General features: G+C 43.7%; 1 protein-coding gene across 1 annotated transcript in view; it reads right to left on the bottom strand.

The window, feature by feature from the left end:
* MRGPRX2 (MAS related GPR family member X2) overlaps nucleotides 1-10,688 on the bottom strand; it is a 29,063-nt gene extending 18,375 nt beyond the window's left edge. The window contains exon 1 of the mRNA XM_055317594.1: nucleotides 10,568-10,688. Coding sequence (XP_055173569.1) covers nucleotides 10,568-10,688 — 121 coding nt within the window. The remainder of the gene's footprint in view (nucleotides 1-10,567) is intronic.
* Between the last annotated feature and the right edge of the window lie 2,099 nt (nucleotides 10,689-12,787).

Below are 12,787 nucleotides of genomic sequence, written 5' to 3'. Positions count from 1 at the left end.
ACTCTTCTTTATTCCTACCACCCCCCACCCTCCCCAGGTCTAGGTTAGATGTCTCTGCCACATATTACCTCTGCATCCTTCCACTAGCTTTTGGCATACAGAATTGTGTATGTATGTATAATCACCTATACTCCCCTCCTCTTCCCCACCTGAGGGAAGGAACCATATCTGTTTTGTTCACTCTGCATCTTTCTTGTCTAGTTCCTAACACATAGTAGCTGCTCTGTCCGTATATATTTGTTGAATGAAGGGTCATCTTTCCAAGAGACTATAGAAGGGATTTCTTACTTTGGGCCCTTTCCACCTCTGGGACCATGTTTCTATAAGACATGCCCTTTCCTGTCCTTACACATAATATGTTATCATGTGCAACAGGAATTTGCAAACAGGAATGCTTACTTCCTGCTTCAAACAGAAACATGCCCCAGGCTGTGATGCAAGAGGCAGCAGGACTCTCCTCAGGGATCCAGTATGAACGGCATTTAGTTGCACAACACGGTTTCTGAAGACTCACTGGTGAAGCGTTTGGCTTCTATAGCATCAAGCTCATTGGGGTAATTAATCTTCTGCAGGGGATTATGTTCAGATATTCCACCTCCCTGGATATCATCTTACTTCTATGACTCAAGAATCTGGTGCTGTTATCTCACTTGATAGAAACAAATAAAACATTAATAGCTGATAAAATGAACCTTGACCTACACCTTACACCTTGTACAAAATAAACTCAGAGTGGATCATAGACCTAAGTGTAAAATGTAACACCGTAACACTCTTAGAAGAGAACATAGGAGCAAAATCTTCATGAGCTGATAGGAGAAGAGGTCCGAGATGCATAGCCCATGAAAGAAAAGAATAAGTAACTGGACTTTATTAGAATTCAAACCCTTTGCTTTGTGAAAGATTTGGTTGAGACATGAGATGATAAGTATCTATTGGGAGAAAACACCTGCAAATTACTTATCTGACAAAAGACTAGTTTTCAGAATAAAGATCTTTCTCAACTCAATGGTAAGAAAATAATCCAATTAGAAAATGAGCAAAGGACTTGGACCCTTCACTAGAGAAGATCTATAGATGGCTAATAAACATATGAAAAGATCTTCAACATCACTGATTATCCAGGAGATGCAAATTAAAGCCACAATAAGATTCTACACATACCCGTTAGAATGGCTAAAATAAAGAATACTGATAAAACAAATGCTGGCAAGGATGTGGAGAAACCAGATCTTGCCTATGTCCTTGGTGGGCATGTAAAAATGGTATAGCCACTCAGGAAGTAGGCAATTTCTTTAAAAGTTTAACATATACTTGCTATATGACCTATGATTCCCAATCCTGGACATTTATTTCAGAGCCATTAGAACTTACAGTCACACAAAATGTTCATAGCGCATTTTTTTTCCAGACAAACATGTTTCAGATAAAATGTTCACAGAATGTGTTCACACACAATGTCTTACCCACAAACGGTCATAGCAGCTTTATCTGCAGTAGCCACAAACTGGAAACAAGCCAGGTGGCCTTCAAAGGGGTGAAGGTTAAACACCTTGTGGCACCTCCACACCCTGGAACCCTCCCCAGAAATAAAAAGGAATGAGTTATTGATACATGCAACCAACTGGATATATCTTAAAGGTGTTATGCTGAGTGGAAAGAGCCAATCTTAAAAGGTTAGATATTGTATAATTTCATTTATAAAACACAGATTGTGGAGAAGAGATAAGTGGGTGCCAGGGGCTTGGGATGGGACGAGGAATATGACCATTAGGGGAAACATTAAACAGCTGTTTTGTGGCGATGGGCAGTTCTGGGTCTTGCTTTGGCGGTTGTTCTACAAATTATACAAATGCAAAGACAGACCAAAAGAAAGGTGCATTGCAGAAACTGGTGAAGCTATCATGCCAGTCGCTTGGTCGTGCTTTACAGGCATGTAAAATGTCACCACAGCAGATAGTTGGGTGATGGGTACGTGAGACCTCTCTGTACTATTTTTGGAACTTCTTGTGAGTCTGTAACTATTTCAAAATAAAAAGGTGAAAAACGGACTGGGAAGGAAGAGGGAAAGGAACCTCATACTTACTAAATATCTAGCTTGTGCTAAGTGGTTTTAGCTTACTCATTTATCCGACGCATTCTATATACCGATGCAAAGGTAAGCACGTGGTAACTGCCTTTTCGATATTTGCAGTCTAGCTCAGGAAGATGGAGTGACTTGTCTAAGATCACACACTGGTAAGTGATGGAATTGGAATCAAACCTATGGCCACTGATCAAAGCCGATGTTGCCTCCAAAAATTTTTAAGTATCATGTGGCCATCGTGTTTACTTTATTGGTTTCGCCACTTACCAAAAAAAAAACTAGCTGCAAAGCAACTATATGGGGAGGTGACTATGAACCAAATATTTAGAGGATGTTTTTACTCTATTGGAGGATTTGCCACAGGGTTTCCTCATTAAAAAGACATTGAGTTATAGACAAATTAATTTATGTCATCCTTTCTGTTGTGCTAAGAGGAAACAGAGAGAAAGAAAGAAGTTTGAAATAAAAGGATGGGGGGTAGTTAAACTTTCCTTTCTCCTCCCAGGAAGTTCCTTTGGGGATTCTGTTCTCAGTTCTGGGCTCCTCTGACCTGGATGGTTCTCGGGAGGTGATGGCTTTTCTGTTTCAGCTCCGAGATGTAGGGGGCAGGTAGCTGGGTCCATCAGAGAGGGTAGAGGCTTTGAGCAACCAAAGTAAGAGGAGTGTTGGCCCAGCCTGGGGGAGCTGGGAATACAGGATCGGGATAACTGGAAGGCTGGGAAGCCCTCACACCCCTCTTCCCACCTCCCTGGAGGTAGCAGGATTTTTAACAGTGAGGAGGGCTACAGGGCTGCCCAAGTACTAATCACAGGACACTATACTCTAGAGCCACACCAGGCCCAGTGGCCAAGAGTGCCTGAGATGGTACCAGTGCCACTAGTAAAGCCACTGCCCTGAAATGCACCACACACACACTGGCTTGGTCATCAGCGTCTGCATGGCTGTGTGAGAATCAAGCTGCCTCCTCAGAACTCCTGGACTGTGCAAGTTCAAAATGCATGCACAGTCACAAGCAACAGGGCACAACCTTCCAAAAGGCCAAGATTCTATCTCCTGACTCTGCCAACCAGGCAGTGGGAGCTGAGCAAGAGTTAGGTTGATTCAGAAAGATTTAAGATTTAAGATTTTGTTTGAGTCTAACGGGTTACATTGATTTTATGTGTGTGCATAGGATAGAAAGAGGGTGTGTGCCCTTCATGCATTTGACTCAGCACTTGCTCTGCGTGTCAACTCCAGGGACATAAAGTTACATAAAATGACATATTGACTGAATTTTAGCACAAGTGCCCTCCAACACCCCCCCTGTTTGAATTGGTTTTAAAAATCTGTGTTAAAGAACTCATGTGTGGTAGAGCCAGGATGTGAATCTTGGTCTGGCTCACCCCAAAGCCCATTGCTCAGCATCAGAGTGAAGTTAACTCACCTAATAGTGCCTGGAATGGGATTGCAATTGCAGCTCTCATCCCAGACTGCGGAGTGCCTGCACTCCTAAGAGCAGGCTGGAAGGGCGGGTGATCTCCACCTCTGCCCCGCTCCTCTGGGCACGGGCAGGCCTGCGCCAGTCGCAGCTGGACTGCGAGCAAAGAGGACTTCAGTGTGCTTGTGTGTGACCCCTGCTTTGAGCACCCATTCCAAGAACAGCCCTGAATCTTTTCTCTTTGAGCAGCTGCTAAATTCTACCTCCTCAGAATTTCCTTGCACAATGAAGAATCCTATTGCCAAGGACAGGACGGCAAACCTGTCAGGGTTTCTTTTTGTCTGTCCCATGGTCCCAGCCTTGCCAGCGTTGGAGCAGAGTGTATTATGCGGAGATGTTGGAAAGAGAACACATTTTTGTTCCCATTTGATGGTGGCTGTTCTTTTAAAATGCAAGACTTTAGGGATGCCTGGGTGGCTCAAGGACTCAGCTCAGGGTGTGATTTTGGGGTCCCCAGATTGAGTCCCACATCAGGCTCCCTGCGGGGAGCCTGCTTCTCCCTCTGCCTGTGACTCTGCTTCTCTCTCTGTGTGTGTCTCATGAATAAATAAAATATTTTTAATGCAAGACTTTGAAAGACTTTATTATAATTTTGAAATCAGTTATTGATAAAACAAAACAAAACAAAACAAAACAAAATTCAACTCAGTAAACTTGAAGATCTAATTGGCTTTACTAAATAGTTCATGAACTGGAGAGCACCCCATCCAGCAAGTAGAGGGGAACTCCAAAGGGCTACTGAAAGGAGAAGGTTTTCTAAAGCAGGACAAGGACGTCGTAAACAGAAAAAGGAATATTTCAGGCGAGATCATCTCCATCTGGGGTCCAATGGGTCCTCATAGGTGGGATTATCTCATCTTCATTTTGGGAATAGAGAGGGCCCATGTGACAGGTTATCGTGTTGGTGCTGGCCAGAAAATTCCTGACTGACTGGTTAAGACCACATTTCTGGAAGAGCTTAAAAGTGCAATTAAGTCTTAAGCCCCGGTTTGGTGACTTGGCCTAGGTAATGCCATTTGGGGTCCTGTGGGTTCCCTTTTAATATTAACATAGTCAGAGTTTGATTTTCAACAGATATTTCTATAAGTCAAGAATGAAGAATTATTTAAAAGTTTCTATGGAAAGAACATAATATTTATAAAAAAATAAAGATGAAGCTGTTGGGCTTTTTCATATATAAGGAAGTTGAGCTCATCTTTGTGCAAGGCTGCATCTTAAGCAACTTGCTGTAACCTCTGTGAATGACAGTAACTTGAGGTGCTGAGGACTGTTGCCCTCCGTTTTGCATACTGATTTTGATCTGGCTTATTCATGTGCCCCCCACCCCCAGCCTGGCTTGTGTCACCTGGGGATGTCCCATCTCTCCTCCCTAGACCTGCTCTGCTGGAGTCCCTGCGCCCCCTTCCCATGGCAATTAAGTGTATTGGGATGTCCAAGTGCTGATGTCAACCTGACCCTCGGGATAGGGTGAAACCAAGGAGTCACTCATGATCACTATCATGATTTATAGCAAAATAATCCTACCAGCTCCAGTCATCAGAGGAAGACAGACGGGGGTGTCTCCCCAGGGCACTCTGTCAGCATCAGCACATCATTCCCTCATCCTGAAGTTCTTCCTTCTGTTTTCCTTTCTCCAGATAGTGATGGCTTTATGGTATTTTCTGATTTTTAAACAAGAGTTACTTTTATTTTTTAAAGTGTAGAAAGGCACAGGAGTAAAAATAACCATAATCTCACTATAATCTTCCAGATATATCATTATATCCTTCCTTTTTCTAGATCTATGTACCAGAAGTCTTTTTATCTGATATTGTTGAGACATTGCTTAGTGGGTTAAGCAAAAAAGTTAGTTGAAATAATGAATGATAATTAGCCCCAAGATATATACATCCTTTAAATCTTTTATTTTAGCTTCAAATGTATCAATGTTTTAATATAGCCTTTTGTGTTACTATCACCTTTGTCTTTCTTCTATAGACACCATGATGGTTGGTGTCTCCGAATTCCTGTTTTGGCCTCTTTGAAGAAGAAAGCATTCTGAGAGCAGAATCTTGAATTTTTCTGACCCCCCCCCCCACTCCACCCTGCCAATCCGTTGTAACTACATTACTACAAGAGCGGTTGAATTCTTCAAAGCATTCCATTCAGTTTTTTAAAGGATCTTTTTTTCTGTTTCACTCATTTTTTTCAGTTTACATAATATTTAACTATGAAATTCTAGTAACAAGGACATTGAAATAAAGAAGCTAGAGAACCATAAAACTGGTACTTGCTGATGATGTGAGCTGTCTAGTGGGAGCACAGGTGGGGAATAAAAAGGCACAGCCTTCCATCCAGAACCTTCAGTCAATCTGGGCATCAGTCCTAGGGGTTTTCAGGTGGAAGGGAAGGGTTGACTCAAGTGGGGAGTCAGCTAAGTGGTTGAATGCCAATCAGGAGAGATCACAATGTATATACACACACGAATATAATTTATTTACAAAAGATAAGATCACACTACCCAAATGGCTTATTTTTTGGTTGGTCATATTGTTTATTTACGTAACAATAAATATAATCCAACATTATCCCTTTGAATGATTACATAGTATTTCATTGTACAGATATGCTACCTTTGCCTAATCCCTTACTAGGACCTTTTAGACCTTGCTTTCTTTTTCTTTTCTTTCCTTTTTTTTTTTTTTTTGCACTTGTTTGTGTTTTTATATACTTGTTGGATTATTTCCTCAGGATAAATTTCTAGTAGTGGAATTGCTGAATCAAAAGCATATCCATATTATTAAGATTTTGGTACATATTGCTACCAACAAGAAAACACATACCAATTTATACATCTCCAGCAATGTAACTCTCAATTTTTCAATCAGCCCCCAAACTGCTCCCCTCCTCTCTCAGGTTCAGGTTCCAGGTAAGTTGTAAGGACTCTCAGGAGGAAAAGATTTGCAGGGTGAGATGAGGCTCCCCCGCAGACATACTACTGACCAATGATATCAAAGCAGTAAATCCAGTAGAGACAGAAAATGCTCAGAAAGGGGAGAAAGTGAAGTGTGTCTACCCATTTCTCTCCTGGAATCACAGGATAGCATCACGTAGCAGAGAAAGCCAAGGGTGAGACCTCAAAAGACCTGGAGACGATGCATGGCTCTGCCACTTAAGGGTTGTGTGACCTTTAGGCAAGTCATTTAACGTCTCTGAGTCTTGATTTCTTCATCTGTAAAATAGCACCGTCTTCTGTTAGAACACTTACCTCTAGGAAACATCCAGGTAGACATGCTGTGGCCTCACTTTCACCAGGGGATTGCTGCCTTAGTGCTGGACTTCCACAAATATAAACGGGGTCCTGTTTAGCTCCTAAGAACAAGTCCTTGCTTACAAGATCCAGTTGGGATCTTCACCTTGTACTTGATGACCATGTTTCACATATTCTCAATTCCTATCAGGCTGGGTCCCAGAAACACCTGGAATCTTGAGTGGAGGGTAAGGGGAATGGGAAGAGAGTTGCCAATGCCTAGGACAATTCCATCATGGGTGTCGATTGTTACCATTACAATTACTTCAACACAACCTGCCTGATCTTGAACTTCAGACTAGAGATCCCCCTTCCTAGACCTGCCTGCTCCTGCCTAGCCCCAGATGCCTCTCTTCTGCCTAACTGTATCTCTACTTTGACAACACCTATCTTCCAACTGAAGCAGTTTCTTTAAAATAACAACCCTTGCTAACATGCGTTGAACACTTATTAGATGTCAAGTACTGCTAGGCATTAAACAGGTATTATTCTCACTAATAGTCCTAGAAGGTAGGCATTCCCATTTTATAGGTGAAAAAAACTGGCTCATCGAGGTTTAGCAACTTTCCCAAGTTCCCACCTGGGATGTAAATGTAAATGAGCTGGGATTTGAACCAGTCTGTATGCAACAAAGCCTGTCTTCTTAGTCAACCCTGAGAGGCAGGGAGGGCAGTGTTCCACACTTTTCTCATTTTATAGAAGAGCAAGCTGAGTCTCAGACCTTGTCAAGATCATGTGGCTGGGCTGTAAGCAGAATAAAGCCTACAGCCAGATCCCAGGGAAGGCAGGCCAACTAGACCTGGCATCCGAAGCGGTGACCAAAATGTTTAGAGGTAGTTTTCTGACTCCAAAAGTGGAAAGGAAGAAGAGACACTTTGATGTTCTGGTTGGGGATTTAGGGTCTTCACTTAAAAGCTTTTTGGCAAGAGCCCATGAAACATCTATGCAGACAAGAATGAATTGTCCCTTTCTCCATCTAAGGGGACCCTAAAATGCATATGCAAAATGACAAAAATGTATGTGGAGTTGGGAGAGAGCCCCTTCTGCCATATATCAGGGAAAACTTTCTGGAAGGGTACAACCCTGGAAGGGTTGATATAATTTGAAAAGAGTTGGTGGTGCTGGATGCCTAGTAAGTATATAGCCCTGACTTTAGGCTGACACATACCAGACGGCTATTGTGAGCCAAGGAGACACTAGTGTAAGATTTATGTGCTTGGTGATGTTATTTTAAAGCTATCCTTACTGAATGCATAGGCTGTGTTTGCTTATGCTATTTTATTGGATGAAAAAGAAGAATGATCATCTATCCTCACTACTCTTGAACCTGACCATCGTAATCTCCTTGCACTGAGAGCCCTCTACCTTTCTAGGCAAGGCTGCTTTGACACTCTCCCCATGAGTTCCTGTTGGGGACAGATCTCTTTTAGTCACTTACTTTAAGCATTTATAAGTGCTTTCCCACCCATTATGTCATTTGATCCTTAGGCTGTCCTTAGAAAGTAGATGTGCAGAAAAGTACTCCCATTTTACACACGAGAAGACTGAGGGTTCAAGGTAGGGGTGACAAATAGCTTTCAATTCACTTTGACTTTCTGCAACATTGCATTGAGGGCTCTGAGGTCAAGTTCAGGGGTTTGGCAAAAACCAGTGCTGTGATCAGTTAGCAACGTCTGCCCTGGGGACCGAAGAGGAACGTGATGGCACTCGTGCTGGTGCGTTAAAGAACCTGTTTTCCCAGGACACATGGTGGCTCTGTCAGTTAAGGGTCTGACTCTTGATTTCAGCTCAGGTCATGATCTCAGGGTCATGAGATTGAGCCTCGCATCAGGCTCCAGGCCGCAGGGATTCTATCCCTCTCCCTCGGCCCCTCCCCCTCCCTTTTTCTCTCCCTATCTAAAAAACAAGAACAAAACAAACAAACAAACAAAAAAAAAACCCAAACAAACACCTAACAAACTCAGATTTCCTGACTTGCAGTCCCAGATTCTTTCCCTGCTGCATGTTCCCCTTGTGGAAGGAGATGCATGCAGGTATAGAGACACAGGTAGAAAATAGCGCAGAGCAAATGCTCAGTTGGTAGGCTGCAAATGGCCCCCCCAAAAGATATCCATGTCCTAATCCCTAGAATCTGTGAATGTTACCTTATATGGCAGAACAATAATGGGGGGATGGTCTTTGCGGGTGTGATTACTTTAAGGATTTCAAGGTGGGGAGATTATTCTGGATCATCCAAGTGGGCCCTAGATGCAATCACGTGTGCACTTATTCTAAAAGGGAGGCAAAGAGAGATTTTGCACACAGAGGAGAAGGTGATGTGAAAGAGCTTCAAGAGATTTGGAGATGTGTCCACAAGTCAAGGAACACTGACAGCCACCAGGGGTTGGAGGCAACAAGGCATGGATTCTTCTCTAGAGGCTCTGGAGGGCGTGTAGCCCTGCCAACACCTTGATTTTGACCCAGTGACACTGATTTCGAATCTCTGGCCTTTAGGACTGGTGGAGAATACATTTCTGTTGTTTGAAGCTGCCAAGTTTGTGGTGATTTGTTATGGCAGCCCCAGGAAACTAATATACGGAGTAGATACTAATTTTCCCTCTCTTCAAAGTCCTTCTGAGCTCTAGAAAGTACACATGTACATGTATTATATAATAAATAACATGTATTTCCATATTTATTTCATTGCCAGGAAGGAAGACCTCCATTACGAGTAAATATGTTCAAGGCAAAATCTAATGCCCATTAGGACCACGTAGATGCTTCCGGCACAAGGATGTTTACTCTACAAGGATGCTAATTAAAAAGTAATCAGTCCGCTCCATTTCCTACCAGAGCAGTTATTTTTCTGAGATTTTATTCAAGGGGCCATGGACAGTAGAAGAGCATCCAGAACAAATGTGAGCTCTGTGTTAAGGGAAAGGCGTGCCTCGACCTTCTGGGCGTGCTTTGGTTGGTTTGTTTTGAAGGTATTAGGTGCTGCAGTTTTTCCTCCTGTGGGAAGAAGCTGGTCAAGAAGCAGAAGTTCAACCTGCCACAACATTCATACCAGGCGGAGCTGGTATCCAAGGCCTGCAAAGTGGAAGCAGTCAATCATGTCATCTCGGCGCCTTGCCCGTGGAGCCCGCATTAGGAAAAAAAAAAAATCCATTGTGAGAAATGGAATTTTTAATAATGAAATCATCTTCATGATGGATGTGTGTTGGGGAGGTTATGAAATCGGACTCGGGAGAGGTTCGGAATGTTAATATCTGAGGATTCAGAAGACGGCTGTCATAGATAATCGCAATGCAAATATTAAAATGTGAGTCACTGTGCCACTTTTTTTTTTTAATTAAATATTCTGCACATGCTGCGCTCAGGAGAAAACACCTGCTGCCAGAAGACACAGAAGAGCCATTGGGAAAATCGTTGTCAAAAGAGCCTCAGGGAAGATTTTCCACCAGACCGGACATCCTGGTGGCCTGGTGGCCGGCCAGTAGTTCTGGGTGCTCTCCTGCGCTGAACGTATTTAATCCAGCCCCTTGTACCCCATTTCACAGATGAGGGGCCTGAGGCTTGGAGAGCCCAAGTTGAGTGGGCTACAGTGAGTTACTGTGTGGTAGAAACTGTGCTCCTAAGCCTATGCCCCTCCCTAGCGACCATGGGCGGCCCAGGGCACAAACTCTGCTTGTCCCGTGAAAGCCAAGGTGGGCCTCGGCTCCAGCCTTCCTCACACCTCTCCGGAATCGGGTTAATCTGTACAGGCGTTTGCTGGGTACGATGAAGAAACTGGCCGCTTTATATTTGATGGCGTAGGGAAAAAAAAATACCGCTTTGAGTGTGCTGCTCTGGTTCATTAGGGGCCTGCAGTTACCTTGGGGAAATTATGTTAGGGCACCAGAAGCCCTGGGAACGAGCAGCTTCAGTAGCCTTTTAGTTAAGCCAAATCTTCTCTGGCCCAACATACCTCCAACCAGAGCTGTCTTTATATTCAGAAACCCTAAAGGAACCCCACTTGGGCTGCCCTCCTGGAGAGATCAGGGAAGCTTCCAGAAGTGCTATTTCCCTGGTAGTGGCAAACAGTAGTGATAGGGAGGGTATAAGTGGCGAAACAGGGTTGAGTAGAGCTTTTAACTGTCTTGGCTAGCTCTCTGGCATATATATATATATGCCATATATCCTATATATCTATAGGAGGTAAAGTTCAAAGAAGACAAGCACCTTTTTTTCCCTTTAAGATTGTATTTATTTTTCTGAGAGAGCGAGCGAGCAAGGGCACACTAGGTGAGGAGGGGCACAGGGAGAGGGAGAAGCAGACGCCCTGCTGAGCAGGGAGCCCGATGTAGGGCTCTATCTCAATTTCAGGACACTGAAATCACAACCAGAGCCACAGACAGATGCTTAACCGACTGAGCCACCCAGATGCCCCACTTTTTTTTTAAGACCACACAGTGAGGGGACCCCTGGGTGGCTCAGTGGTTGAGCGTCTGCCTTTGGCTCAGGTCATGATCCTGAGTCCTGCATCGGTATCCCTGCAGGGAGCCTGCTTCTCCCTCTGCCTGTGTCTCTGCATCTCTCTCTGTGTCTCTCATGAATAAGTAAAATATTTAAAAAAAAATCACCCAGTGCGTTACCCAAGCTGGAACCTGAAACCAGATCATCTCAGTCCTTAACCAAGTCCTATGTCCCACAAAACGCAAAGATAGTTTCCTAATTAAAGGAATCCCTTTTAGTTTGTCAATGGACAATGAAGAAATAATTATTCCTCCCAGGAGTCTCTGTTACCCTCTGGAAATAAAATAACATGACCTTAACAAATAGATATAAGACATTCCCAAGCGTTGAAGTATGTGTATAACTTGCACCCACAACCTTCTCTGAAGGGTTGCCTGGGAACCGACTGATGCATGTGTACAAAGCCCAGCTCCTTTGTCTCAGGCACGGCAAAGTCTGTGGTGCAATGTACGCCCCAGAGCTCCCCATGACATCCGGCTGAGACCACATCCTTGTTCTGTTTCTCCTCCTCTCCCTTGCCACATTAGTCAAAATTCCTCAGAGAAACAAAACTGAGAGAGAGAGAGAGAGAGAGAGAGAGAGAGAGAAGGAGGGAGAGAAATATCTTAAGGAATTGGCTCACAATTGTTAGGGCTGGCTGGCACTCTGAAATCTGTAAGGCAAGTCAGCAGGATGGAGATTTAGGTGAGTTGAGGTTGCAGTCTTGTGTCTGAGGGTTAGAATTTCTATATTTAAGTCTGGAGGCAGAGTTCCTTCTTCAGAAAAACTCAATCTTTGCTCTTAAGGCCCTCAACTGATTGGACGAGGCCCACCCATACTATATAGGATCATCTCCTTCACTTAAAGTCAACTGATTATAAATGTTAATCCCATCTAAACATATACCTTTAGAGCAAAATCTAGACTAGTGTTTGACCAAACAACTGCTTACCACAGTCTAGCCAAGGTGACACATAAAATTAAGCATCACGTCCTCTCGCCTTAACAGGTGTTCCTGAGAGCGTGCCCTTACTGAATCACTTTTATGGCACCAGAATCCTCATCTCATACTCCGCTTCTAAGGAAATGTGCTAAGACCAACTGATGTTTTGGGTCCTGCTGTACTACTTTGTTTGCTTTTGGCTTGCTTTTGTATTGTCTACCCTCCCCCTCTAGAAGTAAGTTCCTGGAGAGCGGGGTGTTTTCTGTTGTGCTTACTGCTGTAACCCGAGTCCCTAGAACAAGACCTAGCACATAGCACTACTTTGTAGTACACTTTGGCTGGTGCTTTGCCTGGTTGCTCTCAGACTCCATGTCCGCTCTGCTTTGTTCTGCTATGTATCTTAGGGAGGCTTGGACGCCGTAACCGCATTTTCCAGACTTTCTTGCCAAGAGGTTTTCAGATCGTCTCTATCAATTAGGCAACGGTGGAAGTTTGGCAGAAAGAGGAGACAGGGGAGGC

This window comes from Nyctereutes procyonoides, unplaced genomic scaffold (assembly GCF_905146905.1).
Source record: "Nyctereutes procyonoides isolate TBG_1078 unplaced genomic scaffold, NYPRO_anot_genome, whole genome shotgun sequence".
Lineage (NCBI taxonomy): Eukaryota > Metazoa > Chordata > Mammalia > Carnivora > Canidae > Nyctereutes > Nyctereutes procyonoides.
Note: the sequence above shows the minus strand (reverse complement) of the source record. Positions and strands in the feature narration are given on the sequence as shown.